Raw genomic sequence first — 23206 nt, 5'->3', positions numbered from 1 at the left:
CCAACTTGCATTTCATGAATTAACGTAATAAGGTAGTGCAGGGACCAAGTTAAGTTAACCGTTGAGCGCGGTAAGCAAACGATAAGGATATACAGACATGCCAACAGTAGCGTGCATTCGCCAATAAAAATGTATCTCTAAAGTTTTTCTAGCTTGAGATCTGGATCTGCTGTTTTCTGAGTTGTCGGCTTGAAGGTTGACCCCACACCCTTTATGGTCACGAAAGGAGCAGTGTGTTTTATCAGAGATTATAGAAACCTTATGTACCCACTTCTAATGTTAGCACAAGCACGGTGGTCTTTTCTATTAACAGTTAGGAAATTTAGATCAAGCTGTACACAATCGCAATCCGTGACTTCATTTTTCGAATTTGATGTGCAAATGTATATTAAAAGGCCTTGTTAATAAAACAAAATCTTTGGAAAACAATTGATTTTTAAAGTTTATTTAGAAAGAAACGTAAAAATCGAGTCTTCGGTTGCACTATCACGTAAGTACTTCCGAAAAAAAGTAATCTATTCGGAAGCAGGTTTTGTAATCTACAATTTGCTTCTTTCCATTTTTGAGTTATTTCATGCACACTTGCAAATTGTATCCTGACTAATTCAGACCTAATTGTCTAAAAATCAACAACCTATATCCGATTCATGACTTATTTAAATTTATATCTACTTGATACAGTTTAATCTCAAACATGACAGCCAGAAATTTCACATTGTACTCGCGCGCACAAGAATCACGCCCGTTTCATGCGCGTGATCTTGACTTGCATGCGAAGAATAAAACTGGAAAACAAAAATAAAAAAACAGATGTGCAAAAAAAAAATGAAAGACGTATACAAATATCTGTAACGCGGAATTAGAGCGCAGTTCTTGAGGAGGAAGAAGGGAGGTTACGGAGGGCAGGGTATGCCCCTCCGTACCCTCCCCTCCTCTTCCCTAACCCGCTAAACTCATCGGGCAATATTTCTTCCCTAAATTTAGCGGAAAATGTTTCCCGTGAAATTCAGCGGGAAAAAGTTTCCCCGCTAATTTTAGCTAAGGAAATTTTCTTGCTAAGTTAAACAGGCTAGGGAGGAGGAAAGGAGGGTACAGAGGGGCCTACCCTCCCCTCCGTGCCCTTCTCTCTTCCTCCTCAAGAGCTGCGCTTTAATAGTTTCTGCTCATTTATTTGTCGACTCTGTTAATTGGCAGCTATTTACAGTGTATGATAGCAACTATTTGTGCTGCAGCGATAAACAAAAGACAAGTATACGGTGTCCCAAGTCACCAGGCTCGAACTAAAATAAACTGTAAAAATCGACGTCTGCACGTAGCAATCTAAACTCTTTGTCAAAGGTGTGTTTCACAAGTCGGTTTTTTGTTGTAAAATTAGAAAGTGTCGCTTCTTTTCTGTAGGAAATAGTGCAATAAACTTGCCAGGGTTTATTACCGGCAGACGTCTAGAATTCACAGCAGTCCCGTAGGTGCTGCTCAAAAAGTACTGGGAAATTGCAGATTTTCATATTTTCTTAAAATTTGATCACTGTGCAGCAGAGGGCTTATATATATTTTTATAACATTTATATGGTAGTTATAAACAAGAGAGCATTTCTATGTGATATGGCCGGAGCAGAGGCGGATGCATCTGCTCATGAATGTGGAGAGACTCGGGATTTATCTCCACGTGCTCGGTGCCAAAGCCCACATCCCCCGCAGGGGTGAACACCTGTTTACGCCTCCAACGTCTCCAGTGCCAAAGCCGACATTATCCGCCAGTCTGGGACCCTTTGAACCCGTCACGTCAACAACGCTGAGGATGACATGCCTACTGGCGAACATCTGTTGAGGTTCGCGTTACAGTACCGAGCCGGGATCTCTCCCCAGACAGGCGCCGCGGCTCTCCCCCGTGGCCTTACAAGGGGGCATGAGATTCTCCGTAGGAGCGAGAGGGGGTGGGGGACAAAGAAATCGGGCTGGCTATTAAGGAGATAGTAGGCAGGGGTCTAGACAGTCTTCATTTGGGAGTCTCTATTCGAGAGTCTTGATTTGACGGTCTTCAGTTAGGAGTCTTTGAGGGACAGTCTTCATGCGGTCATTGTCGGAAGGCTTCATGTGAGGTCTGAGTAGAGAGAGTCTCGACTGGTAGATAGCATTTTGTAGAGGGTATTGATTGATAGAGGGGGCCGTTCAGCTGCTTCCGCCACCGGAGGATAACAGGACTTGGGGCGTCAAAATGTGAGTTGGTAAACTGTTTGATTGCACTTGCTATATTGTGAAACTTCCTTGGGAACGACTGGAGCATGGCTTGATTGAATCGGGCGTAGTATAAGGTGCCTGGGACTTCCCTTGCTGCTACCCGTCTCGGAGAATGACACAGCACACCGGTTCAACAACACGTAAACATTTAATGAGCGCTATCGCCTGCGCCGCGATCCCAACAGCCCCCGCGCATCCGCTGCGAAGGCCTTTTATCAGCGGCGGAGCGCCGCTCGCGTGGCCAGTTGCCCTTGGCCCCCTCGTGGTCAAGATGACCACTTATGATTGTCGGAGGGGCAGCCTGGGCCAACCGCTTGGAATCGCCAGGTTGCCCACAGGTGGAACGACTCACAAAAGTAGCATTCATGTCGGACTGCTTCGTGGAATGCCAAAAATTTGCTTTTCTTCATGACATTCCTACTCTATGGTGCATCTTGAATTCCACGGATAACACATCACATGATGTGCTGCTCCAGTTCAGTGTTGTCAGTAGTGCAGGTACCAGTCATGGAGGTGTGAAAACATCAACTTGAAAATTCATTATTTCTTTAAAAAAAGAAGATGTTGGCGAGAGGAGGGGAGCCAACAGGAATAGTGCAACTTAAAAAAGGAGGTACTGATATAAAATTTGAACAAAACTTTTGCAAACTGCAGTCAAAGCCTTTGACACCTCGAACAGGGACTGTTTATCAAGGCTCCGATGTCTTTCCTTCAGTAGTCTTCGCCAGCCAGGGTGCATGAAATGGTGGGTCCTACGTGAGAAAGAAGCTGCGTATTTTATTATGTTGATAATGAGAAATTGGCATAAGAAGGTTGTCTAAAAGAACCATATGGCTTCCGCTATCTTTATATTATTACCACATTAGTGGCTCTGGCTACTCAGGAAACACGTAGTGGCCGCAAAATTTAAGTGCATGCGAACTTTAATTTTATCAGGCAAAAAAAAAGGGATGGTTTACGGCACACATTCTAAGTTCACCGTTGGGGTGGTTATCTCGTTTCGCCCTTCTCACTTGGCACTCCTTAAAACAACCACTCTCAAAAAAGATCTTCTGACTTCGACCCGTCGCGTTTGGCCCTTTCTAGTTTCATCGTTCGCATTCCAACCCTCCTTATTTGGGCTCGTTCTCGTTTCACCCTCCTCACCTGGCCCTTTTCAAAACAGCCATTTCCAAAAATATATCGCTGAAAATCATTTTTAGGGTAATAATAATAAATACATTGATATAGTTTGTGCGTGTGTGTGTGTGTGTGTGTGCCACTCTACAGGCATACTCTCTCTGCTAAGGATTTTAGCAGCGCGTCGAGGTCGTCATGAAAAGTTACTAGCTGACGATAAAACAAACCAACTATTCATCGCAGCCAGGTCGTATTCCGAAATGTCACGTTTTTTGAGGTCTCTCGACTTGGAACAATGCCACCACTTCTATAATGCAGTGGTTCTCAAATGGGGGTCTCCGAAGGCATCCTAGGGGTCCGTGAAGCCCTCTCTCATCAGTCAAGCACGGCAATATTAGTTGTCTTTCTTCACGTTCAGAAGAAACGTTCCAATTTTCGGATGAGTACTCTCGTGTGTATGTCCATGAGATAAGTCTACTTCCCACTAGCAATTAGTTATATTCATTTATTAAATCATTATCATGATAAACTATACCTTTCTATTCATCTCACCCCGAACGGGACCCTCCATCATCTCCACCTTTCTACAAGGGGTCCGCGAAACATCAATGGTTGAGAACTACTGCTACTATGTATGCTATTTCTGTTCAAACAAAGTTTCCAAATTAAACGTTCACCGCTTTTTGTTTCGTTTGCTTCGAGGAAGGGAAGCTGACGTCATTGTACGATTCTCAGTGCGTACCTCTACACATAACATATATCTGATGGTATGTGGGGGGCCCAAGCAAGGTAAGGCTCACTAAGAAGCCGCGAAGGTATAATGACGTTATGAGGCATGCCGAACTATGGCCATTCGGTCGTAGCGCGAACGGGCGATATGAGAATGGGTCCAGTTGCGAAAAATACAATTTGGATCTTATGAGAAAGATCAAACAAGGCGGACCAAATAAGAATGGGACGAAATGCGCACCTCAAGGTGCGAATGGGACGTTTTCAAATAACGGGCAATGGGACGTTTTGAGATACACCCCACCGTTGCGCCAGCGACGAAAGCTGTGAATTGCTGTGCAGGTGTACTCGCACATTAAAGAGTAATTAATAGCGGATGGTGGCTATCCCAGAAGCTGTCGAATGAGCATCACATTGGAAAATCATGATGCTGGAACCAGCCGGGCCTTTCTGGGACACTAATTTCAACGACTCAAATATGCAGCTCTTGCCACGTGCTGTTCTCACGGGTCAATTTGGTGTCCTCACTTTGCAGCATTTGTTTGCGCACTGATGCGATTGATCGGGCAAGTTTGTGAGTTGGCGTGGACAAGTCTACAAGAACATGATACCCGAGAAACTTCGCACAAAAAAAATTGTGTTGTTTGTATGCTTATACAGCCTAGAACTTGTTCTGCCTTGGTCTGCCTCAACCGGCGACGAGTCTTCCAGCTGCAGATGAGCAATTTAGCCAGTGCAGTAGACCTATTGAGCCGGACGCAGTTGAACGGAGTGCAGGCAAAAGCTTGAAGATTAATGATGTGACAAAGGTAGAGCTCATAAGGATTCACTACGAACTCTTGAGCTATGTAGGAGCATCTGCTAATTGCGTGTGCTGGGAGTCGTTGCCACTCGAAATAAGGAATGCCAGTGTACATTGTATGCACACGTTGAAAGTAACAGATATCTCAAATAAATAGCCGGCCAGAAATTTTTCACTGGAGTATTTCAACCTACAAACAACAGACGCGGTGTTAAAAAAAAAAAAATTGAAGCCCATAATGTTTATTCGGACTCTATTCAGTGCACTGCAGTTTTGACCGCGTACGCGGTGTAAGTTAAAGGCACCATCCACTCCCTTTCGATGTTGTTTATGTTTGCGAGTCAATGTAAAAGGATAGCTACCATAATAGCACACTGGTCATCTCTGAGAAAAAGGTCGCTGAGAAATAGAAGATTCATCATGTCTTTCGAAGCCAACCGGTGGATTCGCCGCAGTGGCTTGGCATGACTCCGCCTTCTTTTAAGCGGCTTTGATGAATGTAAAATCGTTAATTTCTTTCTTTGTCGACGTTTGTGTGAGATTTAGGAGAAAATAAAAGTTGATTTGCACTTGTTATCCTAATTTGTTTTTTATTTTTAATGTCTATCATGGTACAGCTTACCCCTAGCTGCCTCAAAGAAAATCGTTGGGCCAACTAGAGTGAGCTGATCTTCATTATAGAGGAGGTCTTGCTCTAGACAAGCGTTTTTTAATCTGTGGTCCGCGGATCCCCAGGGGTATTTGAAAGCACTCGTATGGGTCCACGGCAAATAACAAAAAGCCGCTCTAAAGAAAAAAATTATCTAACGCAATCTCATAAGACCTCTGATGCAGAATGCATTGGGGGTCCTCTAACGGCCTCCGAGTGGGTCCGGAGGTCAGTGACGGCCAAAAGTTTGAGAACCATTGCTCTAGATATGTTTGGTCGGGCTCTTCTCAGTGCGAAGGGGCACGGAGGGGCACGGCATAGTGCTCGACGAACATTGCTCTGAGCTGCAGCGCTAATATTTCACTGAGGCTCAAGTGTAAATTGCCCAGGATCATTAGTAACGCCGATCACATTCTGAACCTGATGCTACAATAATGTGACGATGCGTGTGCGTCCTCAGCACAGCAGCCACGTAGAGTCGGCAGCAAAAGTTTGCGGGGCACGAGAGCGCCAGCCGAAATGACAGGTTGCGCCTTCCGATGGTGTGCGGTCGCTTTAAAAACTCACGCTTCGAGAATGTGCTTCTTTTTGTGTTCGCAGTCATGTCGTTTTCATTTGCTTCCGTCCGACGAGCACGAGATGACCGAGACCGGAGCAACGTGCCGCTTTGTGAGTCGTCATACAGCACGTCTGCCTCAGCCGCACCGTGATTGGTGACGGTGCTCGGATGCTTTAGATAACATTTCGCGGCACCTGGTGCCAATCCCAGTTATCACTGGCGCGTCAGACAAAAGCCAGGGAAGCCAGAAAAAAAAAATCTGCAAACACAGTAGCAAGCGCTTGAGCAAAACATGAGTCTCGAGAGCGGCAACATGCCAACAAAAGGCGTAGTCAGTCATTTCGGCTGGTGCCCGCGTGCTCCGCAAACTTTTGCTTCCTACCGTACCTAACAAGCAGTCTATCGGCCAGCCGCTTCACTCCAGCTCTCCAATCACTTAATTTCGCCAGATGCGTCACAGAGCCATAATGGGTTGCTTGTATTTGTTATTTTAAGTTGCATGTAACTCTCAAAAATAACGTAAATTTTCGAAAAACGAATTTTCTGTTCATGTTCCCACATTTTACGAAGTCTCTTTCCGTCCAGGTTTCAAACCAATTTAAAATTTGGTGGTGGGCCTTTTCGATGTAATATTTTGAAGTTGATATGTGGTTGGAAGCAGTCAAAAAGTAAGCAGAAAGCTATAAAATGTAGTAATTTTTGAATGCCAGACGCCAGAAGCTTACATTCATTAAGCACTTTCCTTCTACTTAGCATCGGATAAACAGTCTAAAATGACAACCATGCAATACACTCAACCCGCAGTCGCTCACAAGAAGGGATGCTGTAGGTGAGAAGTTAACTTCAAATATGGGTAGGGTCTTTTCCTCGTTTCGCATAGTTGCCATCGGCGATTTTAGCATCAGCCGCAGTCATGTCGGAGATGTAAAGTAGCCAGCCTCGATTCTGCAAGTAGCTGCATTACAAGCCGGTCATGTAGACGAAAATGCCGAAGTGCTAACAAAATGTATGACCAAAGGTGGGTGCAAGCAATAATGACAGCACACTGGGCATCGCCTGAGCATTCCATGCCACGCACTAACCGACAAAGCTAAAATTTTCCCACACGTTTTTCATCACAGTTGGCAAAGCTTTTCTTCAAGCTGGTCGGCAATGTGCCCCGTTATGCTTAATATCCCGCATCGCAAAAGCACAAAAGCAAGAAATAATACTGACGGGGGGAGGGCACATTTCCGTAGCAGACCATGGTTTATTCTCACTCTACCTGCACGATACACCGGCAGCCTGTTTCCATAAAACTAACACAAAAGCCCAAGCCCCCTCCCCTCTTTTAATCAGGACGGGCTCATTCAGACTTATGTGGAAATACCTTGAAGTTCTTGATTATATCCTGATTGTTTCCACCTTTCACTTTGCAAAGTACTACAGGCCGCTTAATATGTGTCTTTGGCCTGCTCACCCTCTTATGCATCGACATATGTAGAGTGGTATTTATTTTTTTATTGTCCAATGTGTCAATTCCGAACATGCCAAGTCAATCGATGAGCTAGCCCGTAAATGTCGGGTTATTCCACGCGGATCAATGCACTGCTGAATGTGCGCAACATCCTGAACGTTAAAATAATGGCTTCTCAAGAAGACCGCCTAAAGAAGCGCAAAAAATACAAGGACGAAGAAGTGGACAGAAAAGAGCGCACTCGCAACTGGTTTTTATTTCTGAAAACAATCATATATGTAACTTCAAACTAACACATACTGTCTCCTAAAACCTGTTTAACCCCCGTATAGTAAGAAGGAATCGTCGTTCTCAAGAAGTTCGCGAATTACGCCCCCCCCCCCCCCCCCCCCCCCCAGCTTTGGTTTTCCCTCCCATTTCGAATTTTCCTCAGCTTTAAAATTAAGAAGCAAGGCAGCTTTGTTCACTAGATTTGAATGAGTTACTTTTGAAGACGAAAAAATTGTTCGATTAATATTTGGTAGATTAAAACAGTCTTTTTTTTTTTCGAAACTACAGAGACGAAATGTCTCGTCCCCGTTCTCTATCTGGTGAATTGGGTTTTACTTAGTAGGCTTGTTTTCCAAAGAGCTCGTTTTGTCTTCGTGGTCGTGAACACGTACGGACGTGTATTCGCGAACAATAACTACGTTTTTTACGATCTCCGGGGATATTGGTGACTGTTCATTAAATGCGGAGCATGTATATCTTTCCTCATTATTCCAAATCGGGTGTATTTAGCCACCAAATATTACCCATATACACCTATTTTGCTAACACTGTAGGGCAGCGCTTCCGTAGGGCTCTGCTTAGGATCTCTTGTTATCAGGGTTATTTTCCTTCAAATTGAAGGGGGGGAGGGGCGGTCTTTACGAGATAAATTGTTTTGGAAAACGGTGCTTTTCGTTGCTTATTTTCAGTGCCAGGCGAAACATCTGGGTATATCGTGGCTGAAGTTATGCAGCAATTGCATATTTAAAAAAAAAAAAAAAAGTTGAGACCCCAAATAACTTCAATTCCCCTCCGTATCCTCTTTACTTCAGAGTCTATGGAACATACGTCTATGACCCAAATAATTGAAAAACTTCATCCCTTCAACGAAGACAAAAGAAGATGGGGCAAGGGACCTGGTTCGCAAACAAATAGGCAACCTCAAGGACGGTTATAACAAATTGTGTTAAAAAAAAAAAGAAAAAAGAAAAGGAACAAAAAAGTTTTGCTGTTAATTTTTTTTAATGAAAACCGGAGACTTTCATGTTCTATAGTTGCTGCGATACGATGTTTTTATAATAATAATAATAATAATAATAATAATAATAATAAAATAAAAATATCTTCATTTGGCTCTGGAGAGCCGCGACACCGCGGAAAAGCAACAGCGCGTACCATGGAGGCCTGCAATGCCGCTTCTAATGAACATGATAATGAGATGAGTGTATGCTTGCAAGATGACGACAAGAATGATTGCTGTTATTGCAGAGGGTGACAGTCCGATTTGCAGACGTCCAGATTTCGTTGAGGCGGGGCAGCAGCGAGCCACGGTGATCTCGCACGCCGTTCGATCGGTGTATGTAGCACAAAAGAGCCCTAGGAGCTTGGTGGTACTGTTGCTCACTGGGTTTGAATCATCAGGCTCCCAAGAGGTAACCCAGTCAAAGTAGAATGCTCCCGCCTCCGAGGCACCGAGGCTAAGGGCTCATACTGAGACACCGCCGTCTCCAGGTCTGACATCCTCTCAACGTCCTCAATGTTTTCCCCGATTTCAAGAAACAACATCCCAAGGTGTTTTATAGGGGTGTATTGGTATCTAATGAAAACATGGAATCATAGCTATGACTGAGAAATGTAAAAGCCAGTAATGGGGGGGGGGTCGAATGTGTGATACGCTTAATAATAATAGACAAACATCGTCGTTTGGTAGCAATATGCAAGAATGTCGCTTTTAGACCTAACTAATCTAGCGCATACCATGAAAGTTTGATTTGTGCTATTGTTAAATTAAAAGGTATCGCAGCTTTTTTATTGACTGACTCATAAGCAATGAAATAAAATTTATAAGTAATTCTACAGAAAGGTCAAAAATATCCATCAAATTTGGGGCTTTACGTGCCAAACCAACAGAGATCTTCTGGCTTGATTCAGCACGCCCCAGTGGAAGACTAAGAATTAATTTTGACTACTTTGGGATCTTTCGACGTACAACCAAAATCTCCTTTACAAGACGACTTGTACGCAATAGGTCTCCATATGATTGCGGTCACCTTGGGCAGTATTCAAACCCGCCAACTGCGAATCAGAAGGCCGCCACTTTGTTTCGGAGGCGCCGAGGCGGCAAAGTTAAAATTATGAACACCATTTTTAAAGTATACAGTTGTGTGATACGAGAGGGTTGTTTAGGGACTAGATGTAGAAACGCGAGAATATTTAAATTTTCAAGATGTTACGTACCACTTATAATTGTTGCCTTCAAGACGTAGCATAAATGGCGTTCCTGAACTTCGAACTCAACTCTCTTTGGGTATCTACCTGCAAAGATTCATGCATCTAATTAGTCATTGATCATCAAATACAGAATAATTGGTACAAGCCCAGCTTGGAAGACCCTAGTTATGTTGCTCAACAAGGCTTTCACTGGCCGTTTTTCAGAGGTTACACTTTTCCCTTAAAAATTGCATGTTGGTAAGCTTCATTTCATCACGAAGAAAGAATTATTTTATATGCTTACTGGGAATTTCTCGAATAAATTTGAATATAGAATATTTTTAGCTGCGAATGCATTTTCAGATTTTGTCAGTGTTATTCGAGTACGCACTTCATTCACTTCATTTCAATTACAACATTGCATTTCATTCGCTCTCTTGAAAACATATTTGGAGCTTTTATTTTTTTACAATATTATCAACTCCATGCAAAATATATATTAAAAAAAAACATTTCCAAACTTATATCAGCATGCTTAAAATAGATATTTCATTCATACCCTTCTTGCATGACTTTGAAAAGATCAAAATCAGAGTGTTTCGAAGTTTGTTTTCATTTGATTTTTTATGCTCGAGTTCTATTCTTTTAACGTGCCTGAAATTTCATTCATTATGAGTTCAGAGAGTGGTATTTTACGGTGTAAAGTAAGACGAACATTAACCTTACCTGTTTCCGTCAGTTGTCTTATAGTGCGCCCAGAGTTCACCAAAACTGCTTGTTTCCTCTTGAGAATATAAGAACTGAAGTGTCAAGCAGGTTGCGGGAGAGTCATTGAGTATTAAGCTTTCAGAATTGTACACATAGTCAAACATTCTTCCGTGAACCTCCCCGAGCATCTGGAAATAAAAAGAAGTGCAACACGTGTTTTATAAACTGTTTTTGTCCCTTAACTCGGCGTGTAACACATTTTTTTAAGTCAGATTTTTATTTGTAAACTTTTGATTCGTATTTTCCGTCTATCTTTTGACTACTCGGTGTTTCCACGCGAGATCATGCAATGATGGTCCGGGTCATAGCTTTTTTAGCTATGTAAAAAGTTTATCTTAAAGCCATATTCTTGGGAGGAGCATTCAGCTATATGCGAAAGCCGAAGCTCATTTTCTTCCCGAGGTATAAAATTTTGAAGCTCGAGGCGGGGAGATTGCCAAGGTTTCACTATGGTGCATCGCACAGCCGTCAATTTTACACCTAAGCATGCACATAGTAGTAATATTTCCTACTTCTTTTACGAAAGCTGTACGACATGTACACATAATATTAATAATTACAGCATTATATTTACCTGCAAAAATATTTATGGAACATGTCGAGTACACACGTTTTAGAGACACATTCACAAATTATTACCACGTAACTACTTTATTTAAAACGGTGCACAATTTAGCAAAATTATAATCTTTAAATGCGTTTTACGTATATATAAGACACATACGCTTATCTAATATTGTAGGGTTGTTATTAATGAAGAGACGCAGCCCATTTTTCTAAATAAGGAAAATTGCACGTCAATATTTAAAAAAAAACACTCTGAAGTTCTTATTTTTCATTAACTTTTCTTAACGTTTACAGTGACCTGAACTAACTTGTGATGGCAAAACATTTAGTAACATATGACCTCCTTTAAGATGAAAACGACCACAAACCTTTACTCAAATTGAGCTAGCTTGTCTCCGTTAAGGGTGCTTCGCCGCGCGACGTCGGCCGCAAAAAGATTTTTTTTTTTTTTTTATAACCGACAAAGGTTTTACAGCGACGCTGCTCTGTAGTATGAAGTACAGAAAATTATGGTGTCGCTAGTTGAGCTTTTTATTTGTTTCCTTGCGTTGCCGTCGAACGCTCCACCTTCAACCTCCCCCTCCCCCCCTCCCCTATTAGAACACGTTCAAAGTGAGCGTATTTTACTGAGCGCCGTAAATGCTGCGGATTTCTGGTATCTCTATACTGTGAAGGATTTAAAAGTTTTCAATTATGCTTACCATGTTTCTAACTGAAATGGTACCTTTAAATATATTCATTGTAAAGTCACTAAACGTAATTATGAACCTAATTATATCAAACACAGATTTCTTCCTAAATTTGCTCTTTGTCAGGAACTAATTTTACATAAACCCTTCTTTATTTTTGGTGCGATGCGTACCTTTCACAGAAACGAATTGGTCCGCGTTTTGTGACACGCCCTGTGTGTATAGCTGAGTGATTCTCCCGAGGACATGACTTTCATATAGTCTATATCTTACAGAAATATGCAAAATATGACCCGGACCACCACTGTATCAACTGACACAGAAACACCGAACGACAAAACGCTTGAGGTTATCAAGTTGTATCTGAATTCCATTGGGTACGCGTGAATACTTAGAAAGGGTAAGCTGGCTTGTTTGTCGTCAGATAATGTTGAACACCGAGATAACGCTTCTCCAGATCTACTACTTCCCTCGCCTTGTTTTCTCGGTCTCGGCAATGTGCTGTGCCTCCAGCTCTCAACTGCCGGCAACAGTGTCGTCTGCCGATAGTCCTTCGTGAGATAATGGGAAGTGGAGAGGGAGGAAAGGGGGGGGGGGAGTTTAGGAGGCAACGAAATGGAAACACAAATATAAAGCTAGCTAAGCTAGTGACAGCATGACTTTTTGTAAGCTGCGATAAAACAGCACCAATGTACAGCCTTTGTCGGTTGTCAAATATGTCTTCTTGGATCAGACATCGTGCGGCAAAGCCCCTATAACGAAGACAAACTACCGCAATTCGAGAGCAGGTTTGTTGTCGCTTTTCTCTTAAAGACATCATGTGTTACTCATTGTTTTGCTATCAAAAGTTATTTAAAGCCACTGTAACCGGTTAAGGAGAGTTTAAAAAAAAGTTGAACTTCTTTTAAATATTGACGAGAACTTTAGCGACATTTAGAGAAATGAACAGCGTTTCTTCATCAATAAAAGAACTACACTAATAGATAAGCATAGTTTTATACATTTGTATAATGCATTTAACGACGATAATTTGGATATATTTTGAGTCGTTTTAATTAAGTAGTTCGTTTAAAATAATTTGTGAATATGCCTGTATAACGTGTTTATTTGACGTGTTTTGCAAATTTTCTTGCACAGAAATCTTTTATTGTATTTTTAATATTTTGTGTAAATGTAAATATTTAACAAAATAAGCGGAAAAAAATTATTACTACGTGCATGCTTCAGTGTGAAATTGACGGCTGTGCAAACTACCATAGCGAAACCTTGGCAATATTCTCGCCTAAGGATTCTAAATTTTATATCTCTGAAAGAAAATTAGCTACGACGTTTGCGTATTGGTGACGAGATGCTCTGGTGGCGCCATATCGCGGACGCCCTCCTGTGACGGAGCTGGTAGTATACGAGCAGACGACGCGCTATGTCGAAGCACGGAGTGGCTATGTTAGTTCGGACCTGTGGAGGCTCCTGTGGAAAAAAAAAAGGTTTTGCATTCACCAGAGTAAATGACGTGCTGTCATCGGAGTTGTGCACGCGCGCACAGTTACGTTGCAAAACGCCGCACACTTGTTTTAGCTACACTAAGCTTACCGATACTAACGCTTTTATCCAAGTAAGACTTGAGTGTTGCTAAAGAGCAAATGCTCGTCGGAAAGTGACGCTTAGCGCCTCCCGTATCGAATACCTGGCAAAAAAGTTTGTCACATCGCGACTTCTGCTCGAAAAAAAAGCATACATTTTCATAACTTCTTAAATTGTTGGACATGGCCCGACAAAATCAGGCGATTGCTTAATTTGTTATATCTAATTTTTACTAAGCATGTTTACAAGTTTAAAAGCCCTCGCTGAGACGCGTATCACGCTTTAGGCGCATTTGGGTACGCAAAATTAATCATACAGCCAGTAGTATTTTATAGCAGGTGTATACCTCATTTCTTGGGACACTGAAGTGTCACCGGCTTATTAGATTTAAGACATCGATGGCGAGGGTGTCTCGCACGTTTTGCGTTGACCGGGCGAATAAGCAGGGATTTAATTGAGAAGACTCCGAAAGCCAGCCACCACTTCTTTCTGCCAGTTTTTTAAGACAACAAATAAAACAAACGAATAAGAGACCAGCACTCACAAAACATATTAGAACCAACAGTATACACGAAGTCGCTTTCACTGAAGTGTTTACCACACGCACGAGTGGTTCTCAAATTTCGCTTTCTTGTTTTCAATTTGATGAGACATTCCTTTCTCAGTTTGATTTTGCACGAATTGAATCATAATGAAAAAAAAGATACACCCTATTCGCCGTGGTGGATGTTGTGGTTTGATAAAGCGCTGGATATTCTATTTCCATCATCCAGCTTTCTGCATTGGGGTAGAGAACAGCACAACACAATCCCATCGCTTCAACACATCAGCGCCAAAATGCTTGTTAGCACGACTACTCGTGCCACGGTTTCAAGCTTTGGTAAATTATCCCACTACAAATATCACTTCACCAAATAGACACAACGCGTGAAACCATCTTTGCCGCGTGTTACTCAAACAGCGCCAGGAGCGAGCTGACCAGCCGAGGGATCCAAGATCTGCGCAGTCTGTCTTAGTCGGTCTTACTCATGACGTCACAAACGATGATGATGATAGCTAGAGAAACGCCCTTTGTAGTTCGCGCACGCCGCCAATAGCTGAATGCTTCTGCCAAGAACATGGCTTTAACATTTAGTTTTTGTACATAAGTATACAAAAAATATGACCCGGACCGTTATTGATGATCTGACGCAGAAACAGCGTATTATATTAATGGAATAAGACTATGACGCTGAAGACACAAAAACAAAAATTAAAGCGCATATAATGCTCATTTATATTTATTAAGTTTAAGATATGAATGAGCCGATTTCCCGTGTGAAACCCAAACTCATGATTTTTATTAAAGCAACAATTTCATCTTATAGAGTATTTCTAACGATTGGGTTTTTAAAGCTTTGCCGGCTAATTTACCCGAGTGACCAGGGACACTTGTGGGTGATAAATATTTTAGAAAGTGTTAGCATTAAAAAGGTATCTTTAATTTATAAATAAAAGTTAAGTTGAAAAGTTATCTATTGAAACATTGTCGTGTCGATTGACATAAACCACAGATAACGGCCGTAGCGCTTCACATTTTAATAATTATAGAATCCTAAATTCTCAAGTGTAAACTTGGTCGCCCATTGTTTCTTCATTAAACCAGAAGCTACCTGGTTGAACAGTGTTTTTTCATTACTACTAGCAGACACACAAAGTTAGCAATTTTGCCCATATATAGTTAATCGAAATACGGTGGTAGGGGGTTACTTAGAGTTACCTTAGACAATGTAGTGTGCAAACACACTAAATTTGAGACTCGCTTTAATGTTTCAACTGGCCTTAAAAATTAAGCCTTTTTTTTTTCTTGAGTATATTCATTTTAGCTGTAAAACCTTTTCACAGCGGACACATTTAGTGTCCCTTTCCTGCGAAATCACGCGGCGTCCGTCTGCAAACATCCACGTGACCGCGGGGCGCGTGCCACCTCATTGAGCGCGCGGGTACTCTATCACGCCAAGATCTGACTTTAATGATTAGTGGGTAGACGGAAAGCGAACTGCTCTTTCCTCTACTCACTGTTTGAAAGCGTTTAAACGCGAACACTGAACGCTGGATGCCGTCGTTTGGCATTCGAAAGCGTTCGAAGAGTGAGCAGAGACAAAGGTAGCTAGCTTTGCTTTTACTGACTAATTATTCCAGTCATAGCTCTGTGCTCTAGCGTCCACCGCCCGCTCTCGTCTCCCCCACTTTCTTTTTTTTTTTTTCAGTTCCTGGACACATTTCTCTCCCCCACAGCCATTGCCTCTCGCGCGATCACGTCATCCATGGCAAGACGCGCTGTCGATCCGGCTCTCTCCCGGCAACGCAGCAGCAACTCCGCAATTGCGCTCGCACTGCCGCCGTTTAGGGTTTGTAAGGCTCTGCGGCGCGCCTACAATAATCGATTAACCAAAACCATGTTCTACAAGAGCATTTCATTCAAAAAAGCACGTATCAGAATAAATTTTTTTCTCAAAAGCACGAACCATAAAAACGCATATCGTTAAAGCATTCCTCAAAAGCACACATCTCCCAGAATCCATCCCTGATAACTTTGCTACCATAAAGTAAAGTTCCTAAAAATACCATAAAGCACATGAACTAAAATCAAATATAGCAAAGTACACATTTCGACGCCTCAACGGCTTTGGCTATCTCATGAAACGCAGATTGTGTACTCATTTGCATTTTTTTTCTGTTAGATATTAATCAGGCTGTCAGTTCAGGCGGAAGTCTCTTGCGTTATACCTATGTATTTTACGCCGACGACATCACTCACTGGTGCTGCTCGCGATCGCGTGGAAAGTTTGGTTTGGATTGGCTTTTTATGGCGCAAGGACTGCTAAGGCCAAAAAGCGCCAAAGAATAAACTATTGCATTGAGGGTAAGCCAGGATAAAGACTCTAGTGGTCACGGTTAAAAGTAAAGGGATGAGACATCAATCGAATAATGTCACGAACAAAAATGAACATGAGTGAAACACTTTAAAGTTCAGAGTCGATGTAGAAGACCAATAGCTTCTAAAAACTTAAAAACCTGCTTGTAAGTTACGAATGGTTCATCACCCAATAACAGCATTGTGTGTAAAGGAATGTGCTTTCTGTATAACTCTGCCAAGTGAGATCGGCGTTCCCGTTCATAGAAAAGGCACTCAATTAGAAAATGGAGAACAATTAGAGGTTTGTCACACTGTTCACACAAAGGGACATCCTCCCCATGGAGCAGGTAGCCGTGAGTCAGATGAGTGTGGCCAATGCGCAAGCGACACAGTACTACTTCATAAAAGCGTTCCTGGTGCCGGGCGCTCGCCCATTCACCCAGGTCTGGCTTAACGAGATGCAGCTTGTTGTAGATCTCCTCATTCCACTCGGCTTGGCATTGTGCTCGTATGCGGGACTTTACAAAAGTGCGGTAGTCCATGTAGGGGATCCTTTTAATATCTACCTCTCTGCTGACGCATATGCGGGCAGCACGGTCGGCTGCCTCATTGCCTGGGATACCAACCTGGTTGGGAATCCAACAAAAGACAATGGTGCAATGCTTTTTGGCTGCCAGAATAATTTTCTTCTGAACTTCAACAACAAGGGCGTTCCTTGTAGGCGGCAGTGAAGAGATGGCTCGCAAAGCACTAAAAGAGTCAGTGAAAACCACTGCCAGGGGTATCCTGTGACGGGCTATGTGTTCCGTAGCCAACAGAAGGCCATACAGCTCCGCTGTGAGAATGGTAGCAGCAGTTTTTATCCGCCTTACAACTTCCACTGAAGAGCCAGTGACAGAGCAACCAACAAAGGTCTCAGATTTTGTTCCATCTGTATAGAACTTTGTATAATCGTCATACAATTGAGCAAGTTCATGAAATTCTTGCAGAAGCAAAGAACTTGGAGTGCTTTTCTTGTTATACTATGCAAGAGACAGGTTGCAGTGTATGTCGGCGTGCTCCCAAGGTGCTATGGTGCCAGGGAATTCGACTACGTGGGATGCCACATCTACTCCGAAAGACTCTGCCAAGGTCTTCAATCGCCTACTGAATGGAGGGATCACGCTAGGTTTTGCGAGAAAGAGTCGTTCCGACCGTGTTTCTTGAACTTCTCGAGTGGGGTGCTGGAGGACAGATCGGATGCGAAGAGAGTACATCATGCCCAATGTGAATCTACGTCTTTTGAGGCAACACTCATTAGCCTCTGCATACAAACTGGGCACAGGGGACATACGAAACGCACCCGTAGACAAACGAAGCCCAAGGTGATGAATGGGATCCAACATCTTGAGCACAGATTGCCTGGCAGACCCATAAACAAAGCAGCCATAGTCCAATCGGGAGCGCACCAAAGAGCGATGGATCCGAAGGAGGCACAATCGATCCGAGCCCCAAGACCGGTGAGAGAGAACTTTAGGAGTATTGAGAGACTTGTGAGCTTTTTTTACATGAGCATTAAAATTCAGTTTACTATCAAACGTAAAATCCAAAAATTTGTGCTGAGGTTGGACACTAACATTACTATTGTAGATTGTTAGGAATGGTTCAAGAAGGATTCCACGTTTGCGGGTGAAGCAAACACATGCAGTCTTTTCAGGAGAGAACTTAAACCCATTACTGCCAGCCCACTCAGTAAGCTTGTTGATGCCTAGCTGAACCCTGCGTTCACAGACTGAGAGGTTACGGGAGGAAACTGAAGTTTGTAAATCATCGACGTAAAGTGAATACTGAACCGACGGAGGGGTTACAGAAGCAATGGAGTTCATTTTAACTATAAACAAGGTGACACTTAGCACTCCCCCCTGTGACACTCCATTTTCCTGTCGAAATTCACGGGACAGTGTGTTTCCCAGCTGGACTCGAAAAGTGCGCCTGTCTAAATAGGTCTGAATTACACGAAGCATGCGATCACGTAGTCCGAGGTCCAACATGTCCCTCAAAATGCCAAAGCGCCAAGCCGTGTCATATGCTTTCTCGAGATCAAAGAACACGGAGAGGCAGTGCTGCCCGTGTGCAAAGGCCTCACGCACAACAGTTTTGAGACTGACCAAGTGGTCGACTGTGGACCTTGATGAACAATAGCCGCACTGAAATTTGTCGAGCACCTTACCATGTTCGAGATAGTGCATTAGGCTACGATTAATCATTCGCTCCAGTGTCTTACAGAGACAGCTGGTAAGAGCAATGGGCCTATAACTGGAAACACAAGAAGCATCCTTACCAGCCTTCAAAAGTGGAAGGACATGTGCTACCTTCCAAGATGAAGGGAAATAGCCCTCCTGCCATATGCGGTTATAAAGATATAAAATGACATCGAGTGTAGAAGGATGAAGATACTGTAGCATTGAATAATGTATACCATCTGGTCCAGGAGCTGAGGGCTTTGTGTTATGAAAAAATGCGAGGAGCTCGTGCAAGCTAAATGTAGCATTATATTCCTCCTGTTCAGCTCCTGAGGTTTTCAAGGGATTTCTCCCAACCTTCAGCTTGTGTCGAAGGAAGGTAGATGAATAATTATGTGAACTGGATATATATTCAAAATGTTCTCCAAAAATATCAGCTTGTTCCTCGAGTGTGACTGGGCATGCTCCATTTCTAAAAAGCGGGGGGACTTTAAATGCATGATAGGAACCATTGATCTTGTGTATTTGATCCCAAACCTCCTTAGGTGAGGTACTGCTATTTATAGTGGAAGCATAGCCTTGCCAACTTTCCCGTTTGGCTTTTCTTCGGACGTAGCGTGCACGGGCCTTCATTTTCCGAAAGGATATGAGATTATCTCTAGTGGGGTATCGTCTCAGAATACCCCAAGCCCGATTTTGTTTCTTGCGTGTCTCTTCACATTCCGAATTCCACCAGGGCTTTGGCCTCCTAGGAAGAAATTGAGATATCTGCGGAATGGACAGCTTGGCTGCTGTGATAATGCGCTCGTTTAAATGATGATTGAGTTCGTCAATTGTAAGACTTTCGATTCGAGAATATGCTAAAAGCGATGCCTGCTTGAAAAGGCGCCAATCAGCCTTGTCAAGCTTCCAAAAAGGCGGGCGTGAATTAATTAAAAGAGGGGCTACGCTACAGGTTAAAAGAGTAGGAAAATGATCGCTTCCACGTGGATTGGAATCCACACTCCAGGAAAAATCTGTAAGTAAACTAGCAGAACCAATTGAAAGGTCGATGGAAGTTGATGACAAAGATGATGGACTAAAATAGGTTGGCTGGCCCGTGTTAAAAAGACAAAGACTTCGTGTGGTTAAAACTGACTCAACAATTTTTCCTCTGGCATCCTGACGTGTGCTCCCCCATAAAGGGCTGTGACAATTAAAATCGCCCATCAAAAGGAAAGGTTCAGGAACCTGGTCTATCAGCGAGTTAAAATCTGAACATTTCAAAGTAAAGGAAGGTGGCAGATATAAAGAGCATACTGTAAGAGCCTTATGGTGCAAGAACCGAACAGCCATTGCTTCAAGCGGTGTGGACAGTGGAACCTCTGTGCAGGGAACTTCTCTCGGGAGAACCACCGAAACTCCCCCAGAGGAACTGACAGAGCTCGTGCGATCCCTCCGAAAAACCTGGCAACGTCTGAAGAAATTAGTATGGGTGGGACTCAAACGAGTCTCTTGGAAGCACAGCGCTCGTGGCTTGTACTCTTCCAGAAGATGCTCTACATCATCCAGGCGCTCATTCAACATAAAGCTCTAGGGGATATAAAAGTTGTACGGGTCTTTTCAGCACTTGTCCGCCTGGCACGTTCACAGCGCAGGATCACACTATACTATCCCGGCCGTAGAATACCTGCCCAATTCGTCCAGTCCGCCACAGGTGTCTGGGCGTTTTGTTTTCCTCAACTAGAACCAGATCGCCTTCTTGCGCTTGGCTATTTCGGTGACAAGTTGTTTCGTGTGCTGATCGCAGCTGGAGCAAGTATTCTTTTCGCCACCGCTGCCAAAAGTGGTCTAGCAGTTGTTGATGCTTTCTCTAACGCCGGGTGACATTTTCTCTCGTAGAGGTTTGGAGTTTCTCAGCACCCGCAGTTGCAAGAGCTGTCGGTCGCTTTCCAGTGAAAAAATGCGCCGGGGTCAACGCTTGGGCTCGTCGGGAGAGGCTTGCAGAAATGAGAGGGGTCGTGAGTTAACAACTGCCTCAATCTCATGGAGTATAGTGGTAAGCTCTTCAAAACTGCACCAATTTTTTCTAAGAACTTTCCGATGGCATGTTTTGGCCGCACTCCCCCCATACCATACGCTCCCAAAACAAACCCCACCAGGCAGCTCGGTCAACAATGAATTTCCACTGTATTCGTTATTCGGTGGTATTCTTGCACTCTTGCACTCTTGCCTTTCAGCACGTTCTATAAGCCGTGGAGTCCGGGGTCAGTATGAAGCTCTGCCAGCGTGTCCCCGCCCTGTTCCGCGATCGCATCTTTCTGAAGACATTCTTTGTACAACCTCCACGCCGTAATCAGCTCCGGGTATTTGTCTTCTGATTTGACGACAGCGAGCAGCCCTTCTATCAAATTGTCTTGCGATGTAGTCGCTGGACGGACTGGCAAATGTTTGCAGTCAAACTTGTAGAAATTGCGGCACGCACGACGGAAGTAGTTCAGTCCTAGAATTTTTAGAAACATTCGCCCACTGGTCAAGTAACGCGCGTCCCTGTGTCTCGTGGGTGCAGCATGCCGAAAGGTTGGATCTTCTTTCATAGCCTTCAGGTTGGAAAGGTTGAAGACGAGATGATGGTCCAGTCCTAACCCATGTATTTCTCGACTGCTCAGAGCGACGACCAGCGTAAGTGAGACGACGGCAACTACTACTACCACGGAGTAAGCGAAGAGCTCTTTGTCGGCCATTCTTCGGTTTGTTCTCCTTCTTTTGAGAAACTTCCTGGTCGACGTCTGATTGCAAAACACACTGTCCGACTGCAAATTACGCTTGCCGTTGTCCTCTTCGCTGACACTCGCCTTCTCAAAATTATTGTGAGCGCACGACACAACCATGTTCGAAGACTGCCACGTGTCGGATACTCTCGACTTCTTTGATTGCGAGCGGCTGTCGGAAGTCTCATCCAGTCTGATTTGAACCTCGAGCCCAACACTGTCTGATTCGCTTGCAACATCCAGCCTCTGGCCCCCATTGATGTCAGAGCGTTTTGACGAAGACAGCTGACACTGCCGGTCGTTCCTTTGATTGGTTAATTTCGGGGAGTGCTGCGAATGCGGCGGGTGACTGCACTTGAGGCTGCCGCCTATATCCTAGTAAGTGTACTTTCCGACGCAAGTGAGGTCTCCTTGAATTCGTTCTTCGTACTCGTGGTCGTTCTCTTGCCACTGCAGGTTTACGGAAATCGGGGATCCGACGAAACGTTTATGCTTCGTCTTGGCGGTGGTTTTCTCGGTGTCGTCGTCTTTTTTTATTAGAGCCCCCCTTGTTTGTACTGCAGGTTAAGGAACTCTGAAGTGATGTAGGGCCTTGAAAAGTCCACCCAAAAGTTGTGTCTGAAGCCATCAGGCTGCAGTTGCTTTCACAACGTCGCACCGGCTCACTGGCGACTTTCCACATTTGGTCTGACCCAATAAGCAGGCTTATGCCTGGTTCGGTAGAAACGCCGGGGAAGAGAAGATTGTCAGCGATGCAGCCTCCGTCTTCCTCAATGCTGCGGACAAACTCATGGTTTACAGGTACCTGAACAATGTCCTCGCATATAAATGGGATTTCTACCGCTTCAACGCTGCATTCTTCGTTGTTGTACTGACTACGCAGCTTCACTTGAACCAGCCTTCGTTTTTGCGGCAGTGAAGTAGAACTTCCAAACGTGTTCAAGCGTAGTCTGGTCTTTCCTAGCACCTTAAGACCCATCTTGCGAGAAACGTCTTCTCGTATAAACGTTCGCTGACTTCCACCGTCTAAGATGGCACGTGCGTAGACAGTATTCCCATCCTCGACCACCCAGGTCCGAAAGGTCTGAAGTAAGACGTCGTCGTCTATCGAAATCCCAGTGCTACCAATGCCAGCGCTTTGAACACTAGTCGTCATGGTTTGTGTTGCACTAGTGTTCGCTGAAGGTTTCCAGGTCGGATCGCACATGGATGTTGCGTGTCGCCCCGCACAGGAAGTGCAAGACGATTTCCTGTGACAGTCCTTTGACCTATGCCCTCTCAGGGTGCACCGGAAACATCGCATCTCTCCTGAAAGTTTCTTCTTCTTCTCCATTAGAGAGATGCTACTGGTGCAGTTTTCCGTGCTGTGTCCTGTAGTTTTGCAAAAAATGCACTCCTCCTTGTTATCTTGAGCTTTGGCATGGAGAACCGCAGAAGTCGGAAGATGAGCTCGTTGATGTAGTTGCTCTCGATTTGTTCTTGGTGGACGATCATCTCTGACACCAGATCTTTCTCTACTCTCGATCTCGATTAGCAGATATTCAAGCAACTGTTGCAAATCTCCCTCCGCCCTTCTGCTGTTGAGTTGAGCGTCCTCATTTCGATATGTTGGCCTGGCGGTCAACTCAGCAGTTCTGGAAGTACCTGAGATTGACCCCTCATCTGCTTGTAATGTGGGTGGAGATGAATGTGCAGCCACGTCTCCCTCGTACGGATGG

The 23206-nt window shown here is 43.8% G+C and overlaps 1 protein-coding gene across 1 annotated transcript in view; it reads right to left on the bottom strand.

The window, feature by feature from the left end:
* Positions 1 to 23206, bottom strand: part of LOC120838522 — a 97011-nt gene that overhangs the window by 43860 nt on the left and 29945 nt on the right. The window contains exons 3-5 of the mRNA XM_040208478.1: positions 10739 to 10908; positions 10572 to 10666; positions 10040 to 10117 (exon numbers count right to left, since the gene is read on the bottom strand). Of these exons, the coding sequence (XP_040064412.1) occupies positions 10040 to 10117; positions 10572 to 10666; positions 10739 to 10908 (343 nt within the window). The remainder of the gene's footprint in view (positions 1 to 10039; positions 10118 to 10571; positions 10667 to 10738; positions 10909 to 23206) is intronic.

Source organism: Ixodes scapularis, unplaced genomic scaffold (assembly GCF_016920785.2).
Source record: "Ixodes scapularis isolate PalLabHiFi unplaced genomic scaffold, ASM1692078v2 ptg000154l_1__unscaffolded, whole genome shotgun sequence".
Taxonomy (NCBI): domain Eukaryota; kingdom Metazoa; phylum Arthropoda; class Arachnida; order Ixodida; family Ixodidae; genus Ixodes; species Ixodes scapularis.
Note: the sequence above shows the minus strand (reverse complement) of the source record. Positions and strands in the feature narration are given on the sequence as shown.